Source organism: Mizuhopecten yessoensis, unplaced genomic scaffold (genome assembly GCF_002113885.1).
Source record: "Mizuhopecten yessoensis strain PY_sf001 unplaced genomic scaffold, ASM211388v2 scaffold11099, whole genome shotgun sequence".
NCBI classification, from domain to species: Eukaryota; Metazoa; Mollusca; class Bivalvia; order Pectinida; family Pectinidae; genus Mizuhopecten; species Mizuhopecten yessoensis.
In genome coordinates, this window is record NW_018408879.1 from 849,750 (window position 1) to 876,520 (window position 26,771).

The 26,771-nt window shown below is 37.4% G+C and overlaps 1 protein-coding gene across 1 annotated transcript in view; it reads right to left on the bottom strand.

Annotated features, from left to right (window-relative positions):
* The window catches only part of LOC110465704 (tolloid-like protein 1), a 304,885-nt gene that overhangs the window by 143,064 nt on the left and 135,050 nt on the right, over positions 1-26,771 (bottom strand). Inside the window, exon 3 of the mRNA XM_021521705.1 lies at positions 6,501-6,582. Within this exon, the coding sequence (XP_021377380.1) occupies positions 6,501-6,576 (76 nt within the window). The 5' untranslated portion in view covers positions 6,577-6,582. The remainder of the gene's footprint in view (positions 1-6,500; positions 6,583-26,771) is intronic.

Sequence of the window (26,771 nt, forward strand, 5' to 3'; positions counted from 1 at the left end):
AGGTCATCACTTCCAACAATGGTCATTATACACAGGTCATCACTTCCAACAATGGTTATTATACACAGGTCATCACTTCCAACAATGGTCATTATACACAGGTCATCATTTCCAATTATGGTCATTATACAAAGGTAATCACTTCCAACAATGGTCATTATACACAGGTCATCACTTCCAACTATGGTCATTATACACAGGTCATCACTTCCAACAATGGTAATTAAAAACAGGTCATGACTTCCAACTATGGTCATCATACATAGGTTGTCACTTCTAACTATGGTCATTATACACAGGTTGTCACTTCCAACTATGGTTGTTATACATGGGTCATCACTTCAAACTATAGTCATTATACATAGGTCGTCACTTCCAACAATGTTCATTATACATAGGTCGTCACTTCCAACAATGTTCATTATACAAAGGTCATCACTTCCAACTACTGTATGGTTGTTATACACAGGTCATCACTTCCAACTATGGTGATCATTTAGATTACACCTGAGTAAAGAAAGGTGAGACTGTTTGTTACAGAAACTTAACCTGCTAAGCAGTAGGTTATACCTAAGATAAGTTATGGACCCTTTTAACAGAAACCTATCCAACTGACCTGTAGGTATAAACAAACATAAGTTATGAATGTTTGTTACTGAAACTAAACCTGCTCATCTGTAGGTTATACTTAAGTTACAAATGTTTGTCACCTAGACTTAACCTGCTAGTCTGTAGGTTATACTTAAGTTAAGTTACAAATGTTTGTCACATAGACTTGAACTGCTAATCTGTAGGTTATACTTAAGTTAAGTTACAAATGTTTGTCACATAGACTTAACCTGTTAGTCTGTACGTTTTACCTAAGTTAAGTAACAAATGTTTGTCACATAGACTTAACCTGCTAATCTGTAGGTTATACTTAAGTTAAGTTACTAATGTTTGTCACATAGACTTAACCTGCTAATCTGTAGGTTATACTTAAGTTACTAATGTTTGTCACATAGACTTAACCTGCTAATCTGTAGGTTATACTAAAGTTACTAATGATTGTCAAATAGACTTAACCTGCTAATCTGTAGGTTATACTAAAGTTACTAATGTTTGTCACATAGACTCAACCTGCTAAGCTGTAGGTTATACTAAAGTTACTAATGTTTGTCACATAGACTTAACCTGCTAATCTGTAGGTTATACTAAAGCTAGATGTCTGTTACAGAGAACTACACTGCTAAGCTGTAGGCGGTACCTTAAGATATAAACATTTGTTAACAAGATGCTGACAGGATTAAGCTCTATCTCGAGATGAAATTGTTGCGGAGGCTGCAGATAAAGTCACCTTTGAGAGTCACCTGCATTACATTCTGGTACTAAAACCATAGCGACAGCGGGCGTCAAGAGGTATATATGGATATTACATCAGTGATATCAAATCTACAGCAATCCTGGCTACCACACGAATTAAAATAATCTACAATTGTCAGAGGTGATTGATAAATTTCTTTTCGTATCCTTCTTGTTTTATTAGTCTGAATACTACAATATAACCTTTCAGTAAGTTTCTCTTCAAACTGGGCTGTGTTTAGTGTTATCACTATATTTAATACCTAAACTGAGCAATTAATGGAAATAAAAAAAGGCCACCTGGCAGCCGTTATTGCAATCAGTTTCAAAATATCACATACACAAATAAAGACAAGGGGGAATTTGCATTTTGAGCAAGATCTGCCTTTTAATTGCGAAATAGCTATAATAAACTTTAACAGTCATAATCTAAAATGGACACCTCGCAGCCATCTAGTTCTTGTAATCAGTTTCACAAATTTGAAAAATCACAACTAAGGATCATTAGGGAAACCTTCACATGAAATTTCAAAATGATTTGTCCAGTACATCTTGGGAAATAGCAATAACAAGAATTATTTAAGAATGTTAACAGACAGACGGACCAAGAAAGGTGACCTGAACAGCCCTCCATCCTCAGATGGACGGCTAAAATTGCTAAAAACAGAAAATGTGTGTTTAGATTTCAGCAAGTGATGGCAATTTTGGAAGTTATTTTAAAACCTGACATTTTTCTGAAACAATTGTCTGCAGCAATGGTAGCAATCAGGTGAACAACGTTATCACAACCAATGGAAATGGCTACCAATATTACTATAACCATCAATTAACTTCTTTGAATATTAGGAGGATTATCCTCAATAAGATACCATGACAGTATTTATGGTTTTATGACCTTGGAATAACAGGGAAAGTGGTATGGTGATTAACTGTCTGTATTTCCCTGAAGTTGGTAGTTAATAAAATGGATAAAATATTTACGAGTAAACAAGCGTTTCCGTAATCTAAATAAAGAGGCATATAATTAAATACATGACAATAAAGTGTTGAAATCCTGAGATCAGCCGTTATTTATACTTGTAGCACAGTGAAGTGTACCAGCTGTGTTATACAGTACTGAAACCCCGCGCGGGCGACAGTCGTCGAGCAGGTGAAGGGGATTAAAGCCCCACCGAGAAATCACCTGAGCAAAGTCACGGGAGGGCCGCCCACTCCGCGAGAATGAGCGTTGGGGATTAACTTGTCGATCGGCAGCTAACTAATGTATTGTACATTGAATAGCACTGACAGTCCAGGATGCCCGAATGCTATATTTATATGTTGTATGCACGACTATTTCATGCAATACAATATAGTAGTAGAAAGTGGTACGTTCGAAAAAATATCATTTACGTTCACGTCCGATTATCAGGTGGAAATCGGTCGGAATAAAACAATTATGTAAGGTAACAATAACTAACGTCTCTGAGTAACACAAGGCTATCTTTCAGTTGTTTAAGCAGCGCACAGTGTTTTGGATGGTTAGCTATTTGCACCAACCATTCTTGCTCTATTTCGTATTCGAAGTCAGATGTTGGCATAAATTCACGAAAGAAAATCAGCTGCTTTCGACGACCTAGTTACAGGTGGCGCTGTTGATGTACATTACGTAATGCGATGTCAATCAGGTGAAGCCGAAATACTTTGACGAGTAACGGAGATGTGTAAAATTCTTCCATTTTCTTGAGTGTACAATTTGTTTGAAAGTTTATAGGGAAATATTATGAACCAGTAAACGAAACAAAATGTCTCGTCTCTAATTAGCGTAGTGAAGCCTTGCGTCCGGTTGGCCTTCGAACTTGACAGATGTTACAAAACAAACACGACACAGAATGATTTGGAGATATGCTTTCAACCCTAAAATTTAATATTTCGTCCAAATGTGACTGATTTTGGCTAGTCCATATTCTAACGGAGGGTAAAAAGCGTTTGCATCACTACAGGTATCGGCGGCAGCGACCCTTGACCCACAGCAGGTAGCTAGCTGCCTGCTAACAGGGTGCAGGGTGTCTCAAGTTGTCAAGCATGGTTAGTTTTACCATTCTACTCGTGTGTTAATATATTGGACATATTCATCTTTAATGTATAAACAGGAAACTGTACTTGAAAATTATAAAACAATCTGGAACAATTTCTAATTATTACAGTAAGAAAAGTCCAAGCGCCGGTTATTGTTTTGGCTAGTAAAAAAGGACGTTAGTGTCTCAAATATTGGACAAGTCTACCAGATCATTTGATGAGGTGAACTGTGACCTTGCTACTGACAATTACGCAAGAAGTTGAAGAACATATCTTGCTGCAATCTCATGTCTTAGGTTATTATTGTCATTTTCATCGTGCAGGCGCGTAGCTTTCTAGCTATATGCAAATGAGTACACATAATTTTGATGAGTAAAAACATATTTAATATACGTGTATTTCAAACCTTTCTTGCGTAATTAAAGTAAAATTTAAAAAAAAAATGCAATAAATACGTTTTCTAATTTTTTTTCCAAAATTAAAATCAGAGACATAAATTACGTCTGCTTAAATCTAATCGCCAAATTTCCACATAACACGGGAATTTGATCCAGAGACCTTGAATTCAAAAACTTTCCTTTGGGAGGCCAACCCCCAGCTGGGCCTCCCAGTACCTGCTTTTCGCCTGGGGCTGTATATTCTGTATAGGAATGGCGATTTTAAAGAGAACTGCAATACAAGCATTTCTTATATGATACTAACAATACATACTCGGTACGATAACTAGTATAACTAGATCTTGTTTACCCATACTTTTTCCCCCCCTGAAAAATACTTTAGAAATTATCTTGTTTATAATACGTATCTATTGTAATAATCGAAATGAAATAAATGTACATTTATACACATGGTAATCGGATGCTGGTTATCACTTTTGTTGAGCATGTGTGAAGTTTTCCAAAGTAGTGTCCTAATTATTTTCCATTTGTATTTGTAATTGTATATGTATTATTATTCTTAAACAGAAGAAATGAAGTTTATAGCATTTGGTTTGGAACGCTGGCATTGAAAGAAACGTGAGATCAACAGATAGATGTGGATTTGTCTACGGAATATACGGCGGCGGCATTTTATATTATTATAAACGTTCTTGTGTGAAATGACATTCGTTGTAATTTTATTAAGTATTGATATTACATAGTTTTAACACATATCAGGATCATTTTGACACTATACCAACGTATGAAAATGGATCACAACGTTAGTTTGAATTTTTATAAAAACATCGACAGATTCTGTGGATCAAATGTAAGGACCGGGATGGACTTAATGCGATTGATTTTTTTCTTCAAAAAGTATTATACATAGAAACAAGATATATTAGTTAAAAGTACGAAAATATGACAAAAACTGAAATATTCTTGTAGGAATATGAGCAGAGCTGGTCTTACGATGATACTGTGTATGTACATGTATATATATATAATTTATACATGACCATCCGTGAAGGAATACGGTACATTAGACTATTTAAATTGAAACCTAACAGTGTCAAAGGGATCATGATTAAAGATATGCAATACAGTTAACTTTCAAAACGTAGTTGGTTTAAAACTTCTAAATTATATTCATATTATTCATTGATTTTGTTTTATATATAATTTTGTATTGCAATAGTTACACATGAAATAATACGAATACTTGTTGTCTCCAATTGATACACACGGAATAAAATAAGATTAGGTAACTTGAAATTAGCGAGGTAGGAACCATATTAAACATTTATTTAAAGTGTAGACTTGTAAGGACCAATATTTTCATTCTGTTCATAATTTAATTCAACCGTCTTTTTATTTTTCATTTCTATAAACACACAAAAAATACGAAAATTTGGGGAATTGAGTGGGCGGCACCTCGACGATACACACCATCTAATCAGTCGCATGATGCGGTGTATTGCGTAAGCTCTGCCCATTATGACAGGAGGGCTACTGTGCTGAGGTGTGATTGACGTTTCAGGCCAACCAACAATTTTGGGTGATTTCACAGTGCAGGGACAGTAGGCTTGTCCGCCTCGGTAGATTTTTCAATAAACTTATGTTGATCAGTAAACTGTGATAACATTTTATACAATGTATACTAAACGGAGACACTTGTAATGATTTGTTAATTAACGTATCCCCCCCCCCATCCCCTAGTATGTGCTGGCGTTATTTCTTTTCCGTTCGGGAATTTAAGTAGCGCTTTCTGTTCGGTGTGCCGATTGTAATTGTACATCTGTGGTACCGTAGACAGGAACTGCGACCACAGCAGACACATACATGGTCCAAAGTTTGAATAAAACTTGAACTTGAACTTGAACTAGTAATATACTGTATTTTCTCTGTCCAGACTTAATCCCCATCACCCATGAACGCGGGATAGTCGCGGAGGGCTTATCAATGTGAAGCCGGCGGATCTACCTTGATATAGCCGGCGTTTCTTCCGCGATCATCCTGCAGCTACGAGCAACAGGGATTAAAATTTGTCGCTCGGCGGGCGACTGAGTACCAAATCACCAGTCTCAGAAAACCTTTTAAGGACTTGGTATAATAGTAAATAGTGCCACCAATGGGGCCAGTGTCAGGTCTTCAGTCTCAGGAAACCTCTAAAGGACTAAGTGTAACAGTAAATAGTGCCACCAATGGGGCCAGTGTCAGGTCTTCAGTCCCAGAAAACCTTTTAAGGACTTGGTATAATAGTAAATAGTGCCACCAATGGGGCCAGTGTCAGGGCTTCAGTCTCAGGAAACCTTTTAAGGACTTTGTATAATAGTAAAAAGTGCCACCAATGGGGCCAGTGTCAGGTCTTCAGTCTCAGGAAACCTTTTAAGGACTTGGTATAATAGTAAATAGTGCCACCAATGGGGCCAGTGTCAGGACTTCAGTCTCAGGAAACCTCCAAAGGGCTTGGTGTAATAGTAAATATTGCCACCAATCAGGTCAGGGCTTCAGTCTCAAGAAACGTCCAAAGGGCTAAGTGTTAATAGTAAATAGTGCCACCAATGGGGCCAGTGTCAGGGCTTCAGTCTCAGGAAACCTCTAAAGGGCTTGGTGTAATAGTAAATAGTGCCACCAATGAGACAATGCTGTTGAAGATTAAATTCAATTGTAGGTACTTACCTCGACTTGAGAGGACCCCGACAAACTGAATCAGAAACACCACTATCATACATGGTAGCCCTCTGCAGCACGGCATCTTTTACTGAAATGTTAAATAAATATTTTCAATGCAAAGATTGATTCACAGTTACCTTACTCCTACAAGAAATATAGACAAAATATCCATCAAGATCTATTGATAATTTGTCTTTTGAGTAGTTAAAAATCAAGGGATGAAATTCTTCAGCAGTATATCACATGTCAGAGATGATCCAAATGCTGCAAAATCAATTTAGAACCTTGGGATGCAGGTAGATAATACAAAGGAGTATCCCACCCTCACTTGTCTGTAGCAGGTAGATAATTCGGAGGAGTATCCTACCATCACCTGTCCGTGGTGTGTAGATAATACTGAGCAGTATCCTACCCTCCCCTGTCTGTAGCAGGTAGATAATACGGAGGAGTATCCTACCATCACCTGTCCGTAGTGTGTAGATAATACTGAGGAGTATCCTCCCCTCACCTGTCTGTAGCGTGTAGATAATACAGAGGATTATCCTACCCTCACCTATCTGTAGTGTGTAGATAATACAGGGGGGTATCCTGCCCTCACTTGTCTGTAGCAGGCAGATAATACAGAGTAGTATCCTACCCTCACCTGTCTGTAGTGTGTAGATAATACAGTGGAGTATCCTACCCTCACCTATCTGTAGTGTGTAGATAATACAGAGGGGTATCCTACCCTCACTTGTCTGTAGCAGGTAGATAATACAGAGGAGTATCCTACCCTCAACTGTCTGTAGCTGGTAGATAATACAGAGGAGTATCCTACCATCACCTGTCTGTAGTGTGTAGATAATACAGAGGAGTATCCTACCATCACCTGTCCGTAGTGTGTAGATAATACTGAGGAGTATCCTACCCTCACCTGTATCCTACCCTCACCTGTCTGTAGTGTGTAGATGATACAGAGGAGTATCCTACCCTCACCTGTCTGTAGTGTGTAGATAATACAGTGGAGTATCCTACCCTCACCTATCTGTAGTGTGTAGATAATACAGAGGAGTACCCTACCCTCACCTATCTGTAGTGTGTAGATAATACAGTGGAGTATCCTACCCTCACCTGTCTGTAGTGTGTAGATAATACTTAGGAGTATCCTACCCTCACCTGTCTGTAGTGTGTAGATGATACAGAGGAGTTTCCTACCCTCACCTGTCTGTAGTGTGTAGATAATACTGAGGAGTATCCTACCCTCACCTGTCTGTAGCAGGTAGATAATACAGAGGAGTATCCTACCCTCAACTGTCTGTAGCAGGTAGATAATACAGAGTAGTATCCTACCCTCACCTGTCTGTAGTGTGTAGATAATACAGTGGAGTATCCTACCCTCACCTGTCTGTAGTGTGTAGATAATACAGTGGAGTATCCTACCCTCACCTGTCTGTAGAGTGTAGATAATACAGAGGAGTATCCTACCCTCAACTGTCTGTAGCTGGTAGATAATACAGAGGAGTATCCTACCCTCACCTGTCTGTAGTGTGTAGATAATACTGAGGAGTATCCTACCCTCAACTGTCTGTAGTGTGTAGATAATACAGAGGAGTATCCTACCCTCAACTGTTTGTAGTGTGTAGATAATATAGAGGAGTATCCTACCCTCACCTGTCTGTAGGGTGTAGATAATACAGAGGAGTATCCTACCCTCCCCTGTCTGTAGTGTGTAGATAATACAAAGGAGTATCCTACCCTCACCTGTCTGTAGTGCGTAGATAACACAGAGGAGTATCCTACCCTCACCTGTCTGTAGCAGGAAGATAATACAGAGGAGTATCCTACCCTCAACTGTCTGTAGTGTGTAGCTAATACAGAGGAGTATCCTACCCTCAACTGTTTGTAGTGTGTAGATAATATAGAGGAGTATCCTAACCTCACCTGTCTGTAGTGTGTAGATTATACAGAGGAGTTTCCTACCCTCTCCTGTCTGTAGTGTGTAGATAATACAGAGGAGAATCCTACCCTCAACTGTCTGTAGTGTGTAGATAATACAGAGGAGAATCCTACCCTCAACTGTCTGTAGTGTGTAGATAATACAGAGGAGTGTCCTAGCCTCACCTATCTGTAGTGTGTAGACTATACAGAGGAGTATCCTCCCCTCACCTGTCTGTAGTGTGTAGATAATACAGAGGAGTATCCTACCCTCAACTGTCTGTAGTGTGTAGATAATACAGAGGAGTGTCCTACCCTCACCTATCTGTAGTGTGTAGACTATACAGAGGAGTATCCTACCCTCACCTGTCTGTAGTGTGTAGATTATACAGAGGAGTTTCCTACCCTCACCTGTCTGTAGTGTGTAGATAATACAGAGGAGTATCCTACCCTCACCTGTCTGTAGTGTGTAGATAATACAGAGGAGTATCCTACCCTCACCTGTCTGTAGCGTGTAGACTTTGGCAGAGCAAAACAATCACATCCAGTGTATGCTACCGTCACAATAACATGCTGGCGAACAATATCTGATCAATGTTCATAAGACCACAACTTTCTGTCATTTTATTCTCTCTTGTCTTTACAATTTCTGGTTAATAAATCAGTAAGCACAGCAATTCAGAATTAAAATGTGCTATAACAGCCAGGCAACATTCACACCTTCACACCTAGTGTCTGGGTATATACCCTTCCAGCAGCAGAATAAATCACCACCACCACCACCACCACCACCACCACCACATCATCGTACCAACAAACACACATCACAAAAAGTAGTGTGCTCCTTCGCTTTGTCGTGCGTTAGAGTTCCCAAGGTCTGCACTTAAGACTACCACCACCAGCATGAAGTATGCATGAGAATGGTCCACACCTGACAGACACTAGCTGGGATATCAAAATACACTGGTTAATCACTGAAGAGGTATATACCTGTCTGACTAACCCCTCCACAAACAGCTCTGCAGGCCTCGATCGATGATGTGCAGTTTTTACCACTATTCTCACCAATAGAATACTTGATCTCCTTATGTCTATTGTTTTGTACCTACTTAGATTGTCAGTATAGGTGTGTAGATAGTCATATTGCTCATAAGCAGGTAAAATTAAAGGTGACATTAAACTTTCAGGTATGATAATTCACACCACGTCTTGTAATTAAGATGTCCTTCTCATTTTGTGCTCAATAGGCTTTTTGGAATAGGATTTTTAACAGTTTAAAACCCGTCGACTCATAAGTCAAAATGGTCCCATCATTCAATTAAACAAACAAATGTAGATTGTGTGGCACACAACCATAAATGCCATCACAGCATTTCACTTTTGAAATGAAAAACTTTAATTTCTGGAAAATTAAATATCTTTGCAATAAAATGTGAAGTAAACGTAATCTATGTTGTATTACATACATCTACAGACTTATTTATATTCACTTAATCCTAATCTTGTTTAGGACTAAATCAGAAATCTTGATGCCGACCTATTATACAATTTCAACAAAAGCAAAATCAGTGACATTAGCACAGGTTTGTTTCCCACAAATATTGTGACATAAAATTTAAATTTGATAAAGGAAGCCAGCATAAATGTTCCCGTTTTAACAATGATTCCAATATCTAATCATCCAGAAAGTCTGCTTAACTTATTTGTAGAAAGCCATGAAACTTGTCATCAAATTCCACACTGAGTGTTTATATTTCTTTACAAGATTTAATTTTAAAACATATCCAACAGTATAAAGCATATAACTTAATTATTCTAATTTTTTTTATATATTAGAAAAGAAATAATGCCTGAAATCGATACTTCAGAAAATGCAATGATAATTATGTTAATGTCCAAGTTTATCACCACAGAGAGAGAGCAATGTCTATCTACACTGTCTTAGATCAAATTACACATACCCCCAGTAGATCTGGCCAATACCAGTGGCAAAGAAACAAATGCAACTAAATATATGCTGCAAATGTGTCTTGCTTGCATGGTGCTGTATTAGCAGTTTATGGAGTTTAGAGGTAAAATTGTGTCCCCATAGACCTACACCCCAGATGTCAGTAAATGTCTTGTCCCAAGGGACGTTTGGTTATAAGGTGAAGTGAGAGTAATTCACTAGTCGTCAGGGAACTGCCCCTAACCAAAGTGAGGCTGCTTCTCAATTAACTCCTGACATTTGACAGACTTTTGTTGGTCATCATATCATGGTTCTAATTTTTCTTATGATTTTTTGAAATTGAATGTCTGCATTATCAGTAGATCATGGTGCCGCATCAAAGTTAGATTAACATATTTCAGTCTACAACCTAACAGTGGGTCTTACATATGGAGAAATGAATAAGAAATTCAACTAACTGAGATCTAAGGACAAATAGTAATTGAAGGGGTCAAAAAAGGACTTGCAGTAATTCAGGGAATCAATGTCTTATAGTAATTGAGGGAAACCAATACAGGAAATTACAAATGTCTTAATTGTAATTGAGAAATCATAAAGTTCTTAGATGAATTGATGGATTCCTGAAAGTCTAAAAAGTAACAGAAGAAATCCCAGAAGTCTTAATAGCAACTAAGTAAATCGTAATAGTCTTAATAGTAATTGAGAAGATTCTAATAGTCTTAATAGTAATTGAGAAAATTCTAATAGTCTTAATAGTAATTGAGGAAATTCTAATAGTCTTAATAGTAATCGAGGAAATTCTAATAGTCTTAATAGTAATCGAGGAAATTCTAATAGTCTAAATAGTAATTGAGGAAATTCTAATAGTCTAAATAGTAATCGAGGAAATTCTAATAGTCTCAATAGTAATTGAGGAAATTCTAATAGTCTAAATAGTAATTGAGGAAATTCTGAAAGTCTTGAAAATATTTGAAGAATTGCTAAAAATCTTACAGTGATTGAGGAAATCCTGAAAGTCATAAAAGTAATTGAGGAAATACTAAAAGTCTTAGATGAATTGACGGACTCCTGAAAGTCTTAAAGTCTTTAAGGAAATCCTTAAAGTCTTAAAGTCATAGAAGGAATCTTAGGACCAAGAAGTCATTATGGGAATGCAAGGACTCGGTAGAGCTATCGAGGAAACTCTAAGCTTGGGACTAGTCCAGTTATTCCAAGGATTTAGTATTACAGAGGGCTAAGTCTACAGTTGTAGACTGACTGAAAGCCCAATTGTGAGATTCAAGAACCTACCAGTACATGTAGCTTTAGAAAGTCCTAGAGTCTAGATTGATACAGTACCAGAACTTTAACAGTTTATTTTCCCAAAACCTAGACTGATAAATGGACGAAGAGAACTCTGGTCAGCATTGTCCAATCTTACTGTGACCCTCCCATGTTTTACAAGTGCCACTTTTGAGAGACTCTGAGACATAAAAACCGAACAAATAGGCTGCTGTGCTCTTTCACTAAAAATAACCTAGACATAATGGAGACAAATATTGTAGGATACAATTGAACAGTTAAATGTGTTTGCATACTGGCAAGTGAAATTGCACAGACCAGAAATCACAAAAATGTCACAGCCAGATTATATAAAGGAATTGACCTGCATTCAGAAACACCAATTAAGCCCCAGAATGTTCACCTGTAACTCAATGAACTTTGAAAATTATAACTCTATAATAACAGAAAATTCACATAATACTGTTGTTGTGTGATCTCTAAAGCAGCAGTCTGCCTACATGCTTTAAACTGGTTATGTGTTGTGACATGCAAACAATGAGTCTAAAGTATGTTGCCAAACGAATCACATACTGTGCACACAATTTCCATCCTCTCCTTCCTGCTTGAGCTCTGTCAGGTAATACATTAATACCACAGATAATTCTATTATAAATCCTCCTATTTGATGGTTGTAATGTTTTGGTGAGGAGCTGTGATTACCTGACAGTGTGTGTTGAACACTCTACACTATGAGGTACATCCTAGTACATGTAGTGACAATTACATTTTATTTGTCATTAGGGTAATTTGCCGGGCTCTCTCTCCAATGTCTATATAATGTCAGGATACAAAAATGTATCATTTTGTCCCTAAAGTACATGGTGCGTTGCATTTATCAATTAAATATTGAACTGCTGATGTAATTAATTTGTCGGATTATCACCAACAACCTGTGCTGGGCGCAAGTCTAGATAGCTTCAACAGGACATGCTACAATCACCTGCCATCAGTCTGGACCAGTCGTGGCAAATCCCCATTCATTTCTGAGCCATGTTGAACAAAAGAATTCCTACAACAATTTTCGTTTCATTCTTATTCAAACATAAAAATGTTTCTCTTTAATTTTTTCCTTAGCTGAGATTCAATTAATAATTTTAAAGTCTCATACTGCTATTTTAAATAGTACTCTTTAGGAACACACACTTTGAGGTGACATTCATCTTGAGAAGTGGTTTAAAGCTTATCTTGTTGAGATATATCATCATATGAGATTTGAATTATTTGAAGTGAAGAAAAATCTTAATACATTTTTGAATGGTTAATTGGGAGCAAAATCTGAAGAAATGTTCTGTTTGAAGATCATTAAAAATTTCGAACTTAAAATCACATTCTTTTTATACAAGTATATAGCCTAAATATTGCTCACCTATGTCTGATGTGCAGAGGTATCGCAATAATAGATAGCAGTGAGTGTATGACAAAGCATACAAGTGTGGAATTGTAGGACAAAGTATAAAACTGTGGATTTGTGGGACAAAGTGTAAAACTGTGGAATTGTAGGACAAAGTGTAAAACTGTGGAATTGTAATCGTAGGACAATGTATAAAACTGTGGAATTGTAGGACAAAGTATAAAACTGTGGAATTGTAGGACAATGTAAAAAACTGTGGAATTGTAGGACAATGTATAAAACTGTGGAATTGTAGGACAAAGTATAAATCTGTGGAATTATATTGGACAAAGTATACAAGTGTGGAATTGTAGGACAAAGTATAAAACTGTGGATTGTAGGACAAAGTATAAAACTGTGGAATTGTAGGACAAAGTATAAAACTGTGGAATTATAGGACAATGTATAAAACTGTGGAATTGTAGGACAAAGTATACAAGTGTGGAGTTAGAGGACAATTAATGTATAAAACTGTGGAACTGTAGGACAAAGTATACAAGTGTGCATGGAGTTATAGGACAATTAATGTATAAAACTGTGGAACTGTAGGACAAAGTATAAAACTGTGGAATTGTAGGACAAAGTATAAAAGTGTGGAGTTATATAGGACAATTAATGTATAAAACTGTGGAATTGTAGGACAAAGTATACAAGTGTGGAGTTATAGGACAATTAATGTATAAAACTGTGGAACTGTAGGACAAAGCATGCAAGTGTGGAGTTATAAGGAAAATTAATGTATAAAACTGGAAATGTAGGACAAAGTATAAAACTGGAATTGTAGGACAAAGTATACAAGTGTGGATTTATAGGACAATTAATGTATAAAACTGTGGAGCAACAAGTGTTATCAACTATATATATATAAGCTCAATATCATTTCACAGCACTTACCCTATCACAGCCGATTTCTGTATGATTAACCTTATCACAGCTGATTTCTGTATGAGTAACCCTATCACAGCTGATTTCTGTTTGAGTAACCTTGCTAATTAGCACAGCTGATTTCTGTTTGAGTAACCTTATCACAGCTGATTTTTGTATGAGTAACCTTATCACAGCTGATTTCTGTTTGAGTAACCTTATCATAGCTGATTTCTGTTTGAGTAACCTTTTCACAGCTGATTTCTGTTTGAGTAACCTTAGCAAAGCTGATTTCTATATATGTGGTGATCACTGATTGAATTTTCTCTCTAATAGCTCATATATAGAAGATGTCAGTCAAATAAATCTGATGCAGAATAAATTGCCATAAACACCAATTTTTTCATTATGATGCAAACTTGGTAGAGATAAAAATGTTTGATAAAATAATTTTCCTTGAATTCAGTTATAAACAAGTTAGCATAGATCATATGGAAATCAATGTCTTTGCACCCTGCACTTAACCAAGACATAAAACTGTACTCTGGACACATCAGTGTGTACTAAAATATTATTAAAAACAGACCTATTACCAGCCAACAAGATCCTTCCACAATAGGAACTAGACAAAGTCATTTCCTCCATAATTTATAATTAACTTGCAAACACAGTTTGATAATAGATTACTGAAGTAGTTGGATATGACATTTATTTCCAAAAGTGTATCTTCTTTAATAAACCCCGTTTTTCTAGCCGAGCACTGCAGAAAATTCAGATTTTGACGGCAAGTTTGAACTATAGAACATGTGATATCTTGATTAATCTTGTTTTTACATTACATCTCATTTTTTTTTTTTTTATGTCTAACAAAAAATACAAAAGCAATTACACCTCCTAATTCAATAAGATAATAGGATGCTCTGAGGAAGGTGAAGGACACAGCTGTACATATGATCAATCACACGGGGAACATTGACACACGAAGACGGGGAACTCTGACCAATGTGTGATATTGATGGAACAGCCTATATCTTCAAAAAAATCCTTATTCAAACTTTAATAATACCATAAGACAGCCTCACTAAATAAGACCATTGTTGATTAATTCTTAAATTATCAAATTTCTGTATGGATATTTTTCAATATAGAAAAAAATCAAATTTTCTAGAGCCATATTATTAATTTACTTTAAATTTAACTTTTATTAAAAGAGAAATTATACAATTTGAGATTTGTTAATCTACTTAGAAGAGGATTTTTAAATGATTCTGAAAATACATTATTGATTTAAAACAGAAAAAAAACACATATCGGGGAAAAGTGTACTTTTGGACAGAAATCCAAAAGGGACATTTGGACCATAAAGAGAGGAAGCATTTCAGATCACCTATGTATGCCTACACACAACAGGAAAGGAGAATTCTGCAATTTTTACATTATCCTCAAAGGACATCTGATGTCAAATGCTGTGATTGGAATAAATAGATCACAAAAACCTTACTTGATGTCATGTGTTTGGGACAAAAGAAAATATATGATTGTTTTAGAACTTTCTATGAATGTCAACCCTTTCAATGTTTTGCATTAAAATCTACTGTATAACATGAAATGTTCGTTGTGTAAAAACATTCATGGTTATCATTGTTGCCATGAACCACGAAAATAAATACAACGAATTTGAATGATATACGTGTCTACTGTTCGTTATAATAGGTTGTTCACGAAAGTTTGTACCACGTACGAAATGATCTAGATGGCTTCAAACCATGAAGGAAAGCACCCACGAACATTTTGTGTTATACAGTATATTTAGTATTATTTGCTCAACAACACATTTATAATAGAAAATGTTCTAATTTGCACCAATCCAGATTTCAAAACAAAGTATATTTTATTTAAAAACTATACATGTTAATTTGAATGATGAATATATATATTTTTTCAATCCTCTTCATTCGCAACTGTTTGATGAGAATGGGTGTTGATGGTGACCCTCCAAGGGTTCGTCACTGACACAATGACTGAGAATGAGAGGTGACAAGCTCATTGTTTTTCGTCTGATTACTTTCCTACATGATTGATGAGAAATCTACTCATACTAGATTTTTATATACAGAGATGCTGGTCCTATAGAGAACCTTAACTGTGGTCCCGACAAGGGTGTCATATTCTACACTTACAATGAACAGAAAGAATGCGTCATATCCTGTAATTCCTGTAAAACCGAAAGAATGTCTTTCATATCCAACATTTTCTGTACAACGTAATGTGTATCATATGCTTTACTTCCTGTATAACAGAATGTTGTCATATACTTCACTTTGTCTATAACAGAATGTTGTCATATACTTCACTTCCTGTATAACAGAGTGTTGTCATATACTTCACTTCATGTATAACAGAATGTTGTCATATGCTTCACTTCCTTTATAACAGAAAGTTGTCATATACTTCACTTCATGTATAACAGAATATTGTCATATGCTTCACTTCCTTAATAACAGCAGGTGTATCATATATAGTTCACTTAGTGTATAACAGAATGTTGTCATATACTTCACTTCCTGTATAGCAGAATGTTAATTGTCATATACTTCACTTCCTGTATAACAGAATGTTGTCATATACTTCACTTCCTGTATAGCAGAATGTGTATCATATACTTCACTTCCTGTATAGCAGAATGTTGTCATATACTTCACTTCCTATATAACAGAATGTGTATCATATACTTCACTTCCTGTATAACAGAATGTTATTACCCCTTTGAGAAAAATCTAGGAATTTGATTGATTAAAAACTACAGTGTACCAAACCGCATTCGTAAATCTCAGGGGGTATACGAAAATCTCAGGGGGTTTACGGTCATGTCACGTGATTCTCAGCAGTAATACGGTGGAATCACATGATTTTACAAGGGGTATACGGGTCACGTGTCTTTGTATCTTGCGGCCGTGCAACGGGAGACAACTCACATTTGTCGTCTGCTTCGCTGTTTACAAAATGGCAAAACGTTTCGCTTCGCATACTGATGAGGAAATACTCACCAAAAGGGCAAACTATGTGCCACAAAACACACAAAAGTCGAACAGACGAGCAGCAAACATGCTGAGGACATATTTAAAAGAAAAGAATCAGGAAGAACAGTTAGAGGAATTTGATAAATCGAAACTAAATGAGGTACTGTGCCATTTTTATCTTGACAACAGAAAAGTTGACGGGGAACTGTACAAAACCAATATAAAAGACTCAAAGGGGTAATAAATTTGTTACACAGATTTTTAGCAGGGTATACGGGATGGTATAACCCTACAGGATTTTGTATTTCCTTCGGCCTCAGGAAATACGAAACCCTTTAGGGACATACCATTCCGTATACCCTGCCAAAAATCCTGAACTAATATTGTCATATACTTCACTTCCTGTATAACAGGATGTTGTCATATACTTCACTTCCTATATAGCAGAATGTGGTCATATACTACATTCCTGTATAACAGAATGTGTATCATTATACTTCACTTCCTGTATATCAGAATGTGTGTCAATTAAATACTACAATTCCTGTATAACAGAATGTGTATCATTATACTTCACTTCCTGTATAACAGAATGTGTGTCAATTAAATACTACAATTCCTGTATAACAGAATGTGTGTTAAATACTACAATTCCTGTATAACAGAATGTGTATATCATTATAATCCTTTACTTCCTGTATAACAGAATGTGTATCATATACTTCACTTCCTGTATAATAGAAAAAGTGTGTCATATACTTCACTTCGTGTATAACAGAATGTGTGTCATATGCTTCACTTCCTGTATAACAGAATGTTGTCATATACATCACTTTCTGTATAACAAAATGATGTGTGATATATATCATAGCAGTCAAATATTTAGATAAGTTGCACTGGTGAAATAACACAGTAATGCTTTTCTTCGTGGATATTGCAAACAAAATAAACAAGAGGCCCAATGGGCCTGCATCGCTCACCTGTTATTAATCTAACACTTGTAATATTAAGATTTCATAAGAACCTATTAGAGATTTAAGCATATGACGCCTCTGAAGTTGATTGTCGAACAAGGACATTAGGTTGAAAGTGGATCAAGGTCATTCATCTGAACTAACATGGTAGTTCTTCATCCCAGCATGCTACAGGCCCAATTTCAGTACCCTGGCCCTTTTGCTTATTGAAATGAAGTCGCATGAAGATTTTACAACATTTGACCCCAGTGACCTTGAAAGTGGGTCAATGTCATTAATTTAAACAAACTTGGTAGCCCTTCATCCCAGCATGCTACAGGCCCAATATCAGTACCCTGGGCCTTTTGGTTATCGAGGAGAAGTCGTTTGAAGATTTTATGACATTTGACCCCTTTGACCTTTGAAAGTTGGTCAAGGTCTTTCATTTGAACTAACTTGGTAATCCTTCATCCCAGCATGCTACTGGCCAAATATCATCACCCTGTGCATTTTGGTTATTCAGAAGAAGTTGTTTAATGTTTTTATTATATTTGACCCCTGTGACCTTGAATATAGGTAAAGGTCATTCATTTTAACAAACTTTGTAGCCCTTCATCTCAGCATATTACTGGCCAAATATCATCACCCTTGGCATTTTGGTTATTGAGAAGAAGTTGTTTAAAGTTTTTAACATATTTGACCCCTGTGACCTTGAATATGGGTGAAGGTCATTCATTTCAACAAACTTTGTAGCCCTTCATCTCAGCATGTTACTGGCCAAATATCATTACCCTGGGCATTTGGGTTATTGGGAAGAAGTTGTTTAAAGTTTTTAACATATTTGACCCCTGTGACCTTGAATATGGGTGAAGGTCATTCATTTGAACAAACTTTGTAGCCCTTCATCTCAGCATGCTACTGGCCAAATATCATCACCCTGGGCATTTTGGTTATTCAGAAGAAGTTGTTTAAAGTTTTTAACATATTTGACCCCTGTGACCTTGAATATGGGTGAAGGTCATTCATTTGAACAAACTTTGTAGCCCTTCATCTCAGCATGCTACTGGCCAAATATCATCACCCTGGGCATTTTGGTTATTGAGAAGAAGTTGTTTAAAGTTTTTAACATATTTGACCCCTGTGACCTTGAATATGGGTGAAGGTCATTCATTTGAACAAACTTTGTAGCCCTTCATCTCAGCATGCTACTGGCCAAATATCATCACCCTGGGCATTTTGGTTATTCAGAAGAAGTTGTTTAAAGGTTTTTTAAAACAATTGACCCCTGTGACCTTGAATATAATTGAAGGTCATTTATTTGAACAAACTTGGTAGCCCTTCACCCAAGCATGCTACTGGCCAAATATCATCTCCCTGGGCAGTTTGGTTATCGAAAAGAAGATGTTTAAAGTTTTTCACATATTTGACCCCTGTGACCTTGAAAATGGGTGAAGGTCATTAATTTTAACAAACTTTGTAGCCCTTCATCCCAGTTTGCTTCTGGCCAAATATCATCACCATAGGCCTTTTGGTTATTAAGAAGAAGTCATTTATAGTAAAATATTGATGCCGGATGCCGGACGCCGGACGCCGGACGGACGCCGCACCACGGCATTAGCTCACTTGGCACTTCGTGCCAGGTGAGCTAAAAATAGTAATAACCCCTCCTTCTGCCATCTCCAGCAAGGAGAATAGTGTCTTGACCTCCAGTGTCAGCTCTTAATATTACTCCCTCTTCTAATCATCTCCTGCAAAGTGGATGGTTTCCTTACCACCCTCATCAACCCCAATACTGTCACTATGGAGCCCCTCTCCCCAACTGTCAGCCAGCACAGGGAGGGGATTAAGTGAACAGGTCTGTACTCTGCTACACTGAGGGGAACTTCAAGACCTGCAGGGATAAATGTCATACATGATTGTCTGCATGACAACATAATCTCATTTCTCCACCATCAAATAGGATCAGGGTATATTTGGCGTTTGAATAACAGAAAGCTGCCAAACGTATTGGTGATCATGAAAATGGCAACCAATACACGACTGTTTGACTGGCACAAAACATATAGGTTTCTCTGAGGCTTAGCTCTCTCCAGATCAAATTATACACTGACTGTAATGCCTAGTTATAGACACTTTTTCATTTTTTTGGTTTAGAAAATAATACAAATCTCTGCTTTGAGAAAGGACAAGGCATGACAACACTTCCTGACCCTGAAATTGCTGATATGTCAGAAGTCATTGAAGGGCTTCAGAAAATCCCCTAAGCAAGTCCAAGCTTTATCTACGGTTATTCTGCTAGTCATCTGAATCCCCAACAAACTATCTATCCTGGTATATATAACAAAAATGGATGAAAACAAACTAGATTGTTAGGCTGTCGAGCAGTCATTGTTCCAAAGTTTATCTGTAAACTATGAGAAGAGTTCTCCCTACATTTCATTGTGTATATATAGTATACTAGGTGGTCTATAGGTTCAAGTTTAGAGGAAGACATCCCTACAGGGACACAGACACCCCTAGAAGTTGTCAAATTGTAGGATTGGAAGAAATCTCTATGGGGACACATCAAGTATACTTAAGATGTGGGTTTGTCTTAGTACAGCACCATTGTTGAATCTATGTCCACTCAACTTGTCTTTATAGTACAGCAGCAGTGCTGAATCTATGTCCACTCAACTTGTCTTTATAGTACAGCAGCAGTGCTGAATCTATGTCCACTCAACTTGTCTTTATAGTACAGCAGCAGTGCTAAATCTACATCAACTTCACTTGTCTTTATATTACAGCAGTAGTGCTGAATCTTTGTCCAGTCAACTTGTCTTTATAATAAAGCAGCATTGCTAATCTATGATAATTTCACATGTTTTGATAGTACAGCAGCATTGCTGAATCTATGTCCACTTCACTTATCTTAAGTTTATAGTACAGCAGCANAATAGTACAGCAGCATTGCTGAATCTATGTCCACTGAATTGTCTTTATAGAACAGCAGCAGTGCTGAATCTATGTCCACTGAACTTGTCTTTATAGAACAGCAGCAGTGCTGAATCTATGTCCATTCCAGATGTCTTAATAGTACAGCAGCAGTGCTGAATCTATGTCCACTGAACTTGTCTTTATAGAACAGCAGCAGTGCTGAATCTATGCCCATTCCAGATGTCTTAATAGTACCACAGCAGTGCTGAATCTATGTCCACTTCACTTATCTTAAGTTTATAGTACAGCAGCATTGCTGAATCTATGTCCACTGAATTGTCTTTATAGAACAGCAGCAGTGCTGAATCTATGCCCATTCCAGATGTCTTAATAGTCCCACAGCAGTGCTGAATCTATGTCCTCTTCACTTATCTTAAGTTTATAGTACAGCAGCAGTGCTGAATCTATGTCCACTCAACTTGTTCCAATAAAAGCATCACAAAAGTGAAACAAAACAATACAAGGTTAAATAACATTTAAATCACCCACCTATGCTTCTCACAGGAACTGTAAAAGGATCTGCCACAAAGCAAGAATCACAAAAGAAAGTGAGAGAAAGCAAGCTAAACATCCCACAATGCAATTCTTGAAAGTTTATCTGAAGATCAAAACAAAAAATGCAATTAACCTGTAGGTGAATATATGCACAACAGGTATAGAAATGATTACCTAGGTACACAATGCATAAAGTTAACCCAAAAGTCCAATCAAACAAAAGTACCTCTATAACTATAGTACCATCAACACTGTACAAAGGATGGTGGCATTGCATGACTGCTGTGATGAAGGGCAGTGTGCACACATGCAGCGTGCATGATTAACGCGGACGGTTAATGGGCCAGGCAGAGTCCACAGGGACCTCAACCATCATCTGCTTCACAGCCTGCTTCACAGCCTGCTTCAAAGGACAGTTTCAAAAGTGGCAATCATTGCCATTCTCATAACATTCAAGCAAAAGTTGAAGGTCATTCTCACGTAAAGCATTGGAATCATCTTCAGCGGCACATGTCATACACTGTTGCCTATCTTACAATCAAATGAAATGTGTCGGTCAAATATCAAGGATGAGGGGCAGTGATGAACCAGCAAGGAAACCTCATTTATAGGAGGCATACCAGTGATTTTTATCTGATCCTGTCTGTATGACATTTTGATGTTCAGTGGATGTTTTTTAAATGTCAATATTCTACAACAATTTTGATATATCGGATCATATTTATGTAACAATGTCGTGTTCAGAGAATGTTGTTGCAATGCTGATTATGTCTATATGTGGTAACTTCGTCTCATTCTGACCACATTTTCTTGTCGATATGAGAAACAAAATCTATAAACATGTACTTAACAACAGAAAATAATCAAATACAGATATTTGTGTATGTGTTGTGTTATGAGTGTATGGTCTTTCAATTTCTGTGATCCTGTAGGCTGAGCTTGGCTAAGCTTCTGGCCAATTACTGATCAGACTAGCTTCTGTCTGCCCCACGCTGTAACTCTTCAGGTTATTGGTCTGCCGTAATTCCTGGCCAAACTCATATTGATGACTTTAACCATGGGGCAATCCTTGCAACGGTGTGGCAAAGACCACAGCTCAAAGGTACAAACACTATTGATCCTCCATATTGTCTCATGAAAATAAATGCCCAAATTGCTTGGCTGTGGTGCCCAGTTTGATGTCTGGGGCGGGGAAGACTTAAAACTTCCCCAACTTAATCCCCATCTGACTCCAAAGGTAGTAAGTCTTGTAATAATGAACTCCTGTATAAGGTCATAGACTTAGAACTATAGTTTTCTTATCACATAAATATCAATTCAATTAAGGTGACAGGTACCAGACAGATGGCGCCATCTAGTGTCAACAGATTAGAATAACCAGACAGGTGCTGCCACCTGGTGTAACAGATAAGGGGACCCAGACAAGTAGTGCTACCTGGTTTAAAGAATGAAACTATAAAGAGATGTGGTGGAAAAGGCTAGAGGACCAAGATAGGTGGTACTATCTAATGTCAGATGAGTGAGCCAGAGAGGAAGTGACTCCTGGTATCACCAGTTAGAAAACTCCAACAGATGATATCACACAATTTCTGATATTAAACCACATAGACAGGAAGTGTTAAATGATATTTCAAGTTAGAGACCCAGGAAGCTAGCGACGTAGTGTCACAGATTAGATGACCTAGACATGTGGTGCCACCGAATATTAATGATAAAAGGACGTAAACACATAATATCATCTGGTGTCACAGATCAGTGGGCCTAAACAGACGGAACCACCTAGTGTCCTAGAAAAGAAGACAAAATCATGAGGACAAAGATAGGTGGTGCCACTGGTGTTAGAGATAAGCGGACAAAGACAGGTGGCGCCACCTGTTGTCAGAGATCAGCGGACAAAGACAGGTGATGCCACCTGGTGTCAGAAATCAGCCGACAAAGACAGGTAGTGCCACTTGGTGTCAAAGACCAGCAGACAAAGACAGGTGGTGCCACCTGGTGTCAGAGATCAGAAAACTAAGACAAGTGTTGCCACCTAGTATTAGAGATCAAAGGACAGAGACAAGTGGTGCCACGTACCTGGTGTCAGGAATAAAAGGACAAAGATAGGTGGTGCCACTTGGTGTCAAAGATCAGCAGACAATACAGGTGATGCCACCTGGTGTCAGAGATCAGCGGGCAAAGACAGGTTGTGCAACCTGGTATCAGAGATCAGAAAACTAAGACAAGTGTTGCCACCTAGTATTAGAGATCAAAGGACAGAGACAAGTGGTGCCACGTACCTGGTGTCAGAAATAAAAGGACAAAGATAGGTGGTGCCACTTGGTGTCAAAGATCAGCAGACAAAGACAGGTGGTGCCACCTGGTGTCAGAGATCAGAAAACTAAGACAAGTGTTGCCACCTAGTATTAGAGATCAAAGGACAAAGACAAGTGGTGCCACGTACCTGGTGTCAGAAATAAAAGGACAAAGATAGGTGGTGCCACTTGGTGTCAAAGATCAGCAGACAAAGACAGGTGGTGCCACCTGGTGTCAGAGATTAGATGATACAGACAGGTGTTGTCCTCTGGTGTAAGAGATAAATGGACACAGACAGGTGGTACCTGATATAATAGATTTTAAGACATAGAGATTTGACACCACCTAATGTCTGAGATTATAGTCCGGAGGTGCCACCTGATGTAATAAACCGTTGATATTATTAGGTGTTAAGGGATTCCAGCATAAATACATGTGGTGCCATCCGGTACATGTACATCACATTAAGTCCTAGACAGATGGTTCCATTGATATCAGAGGATTGGTGATGCCACCTGATTTCTGAGATCTCTCTGATTTGTGGTTCCACCTGATGTGTGAGATGTGACAAAAACTAAATAGAGGACACTTGTCATACTTCAAGTGATAAATGACATCCAGTATCCATGTTTTAACAGCTACTATTCACCACCAAACTGAAAGTGCAGACAGGGCCGGATGCACTCTTTTGCTCTGTGTCATCATCCTAAATGAAAAGCATTCCTGGTAATAAGCATTATGTTTCAAAGCCATAAGGCATTTTCTAAAACAAATATCAAACAGCATTGTAGAGAAAAATGGAAACACATATGACCTCAATATTTTAGAGAATGTTTATTGAGCACCTCATTACAATAGTGCTTTCTTCCCTAACATACATGTGGTGCTATCAGTTTTACCATTAAACTTGCAAGCATCCCTACACTTTATGTCTAGTACTGTATCCTCTACCATGACAGCCTTCTGCAGTAAAACCGTAAAGTCAGACAATAATTTACTAGATTGTTAGGCTATGATAGGTATACACATATGCTCATGTGTGTATAGCAATATAATCAGTTTGAATGGAATTACTAGCTAGGAGTAACCTCCAGGAAGTGGGGGTCTTATTCATTGTTACGTGTGAACAGTCAGAACAGTACGGACAACAAAGGAGATGAAGATAACTATTATGGTGGATGTAATAATTGATATGTGATCCACAATGTCTGAGACTTGTACCTAGCTGAACTGAGAAAGCTGTCTTCACCCAACATCAGTACACCAAAACCTGAGCCTGTGTACCCCAGGGGATAAAACCTCTATTTTGAGGTCTGAACCACACTATTGGGGCAGTATCTAATACACAAACAGATGGCAGCTCTATTATAAACTGTTTTACAGAACATGCTGTCATTTCCCACATAGTACCACTGAATAACCATTTCACACCATACATAATGCAGGGTCATAGGTCAGGGGTCACTGTTCAACCATTCCAGGTCATACACAATATGGGTCAACATAAGATCACTGTACAACCATTCCTGCTTATACACAACACAGGGTCAAAGGTCAAGGAATCACTTTGCAACCATCCCAGATCATTCACAATACAGGGTCAAAGGTCAAGGGGGTCTATTTATTTTATTTTATGTCATCAAGTACACTATATTATCATAAACTATACATTATCAAGTTCAGAAATCTATCAAACTATACTTTGATGTACAGTATCCTATACAGCGTTGTATGTTGTACTATACTACATGATCCTATATGATATACAATACATGATAGTATTCTGCACAAATGATACTTATCACCTTAACAGAGCTGACATTGGTTTACCAGAAATGACAAATAATAACACTTATTTCAGACGACCCCCACTGCTCTGCCACTGATGTCTTTATGACCAGTGATTTTTCCCTGACCTCAAAATGACCTTGATAGCATCACTGGTCCAGTGTCTGGTCATCCATTCTGGCAATTGTCGATAGATTGTAAAGCATCTTGAAGGACATTTATGAAATGACTGCTCAAAGAGTCCGTCAGTTAGTCAATGGAGACTGCTATATATGGCTGCAGCAATATTATGTATCAATTTCAATAAATCATAGAAAACACAATGTATGAGTGTGGTTAAAGACTTTCCTGCTTCAGACCCATTCCCCACCAGGAGGTTAGGCTGGGAACTGTTTATCATTCACATACATGGGATAGTCGTATATAATACTCACAAAGTTCAGTACTGGTGATTTCTGTCCATAAATGGCATAATCCACAATGAGATATCTGCCGTCAGAGAAATATTGCCGAGCAACGAGACGAGGACAAATTGGAAGTAGATGGAAAGAAGTTTTGAGATAACATGGCCCCATGGCACAGGTAATGTTTCTGTTATTCACAATACATGCATCAAAATGACATTTCAAATTACCGCAAAATTACTCTCTTAAAATCCCCTAAATTATGTGAAATCAATAGAATCTAAACAATCCATCTTCAAAGTCGAAGTGGTTGTTTTTGTTCAATCTTATGACTACATGCAACATAACAATCGAACGGAACCTCACTAGATAGCATTACTATACCATCACCAGGGACATTACTAGATAACATTACTATACCATCACCGGGACATTACTTGACAACAATCAATGAAAACATCACTATACTATCACCAGGGACATCACTAGATAACATTCAATGAAAACATTACTATACCATCACCAGGGACATCACTAGATAACAATCACCAGGGACATCACTAGATAACATTCAATGAAAACATTACTATACCATCACCAGGGACATCACTAGATAACAATCACCAGGGACATCACTAGATAACATTCAATGAAAACATTACTATACCATCACCAGGGACATCACTAGATAACAATCACCAGGGACATCACTAGATAACATTCAATGAAAACATTACTATACCATCACCAGGGACATCACTAGATAACAATCACCAGGGACATCACTAGATAACATTCAATGAAAACATTACTATACCATCACCAGGGACATCACTAGATAACAATCACCAGGGACATCACTAGATAACATTCAATGAAAACATTACTATACCATCACCAGGGACAT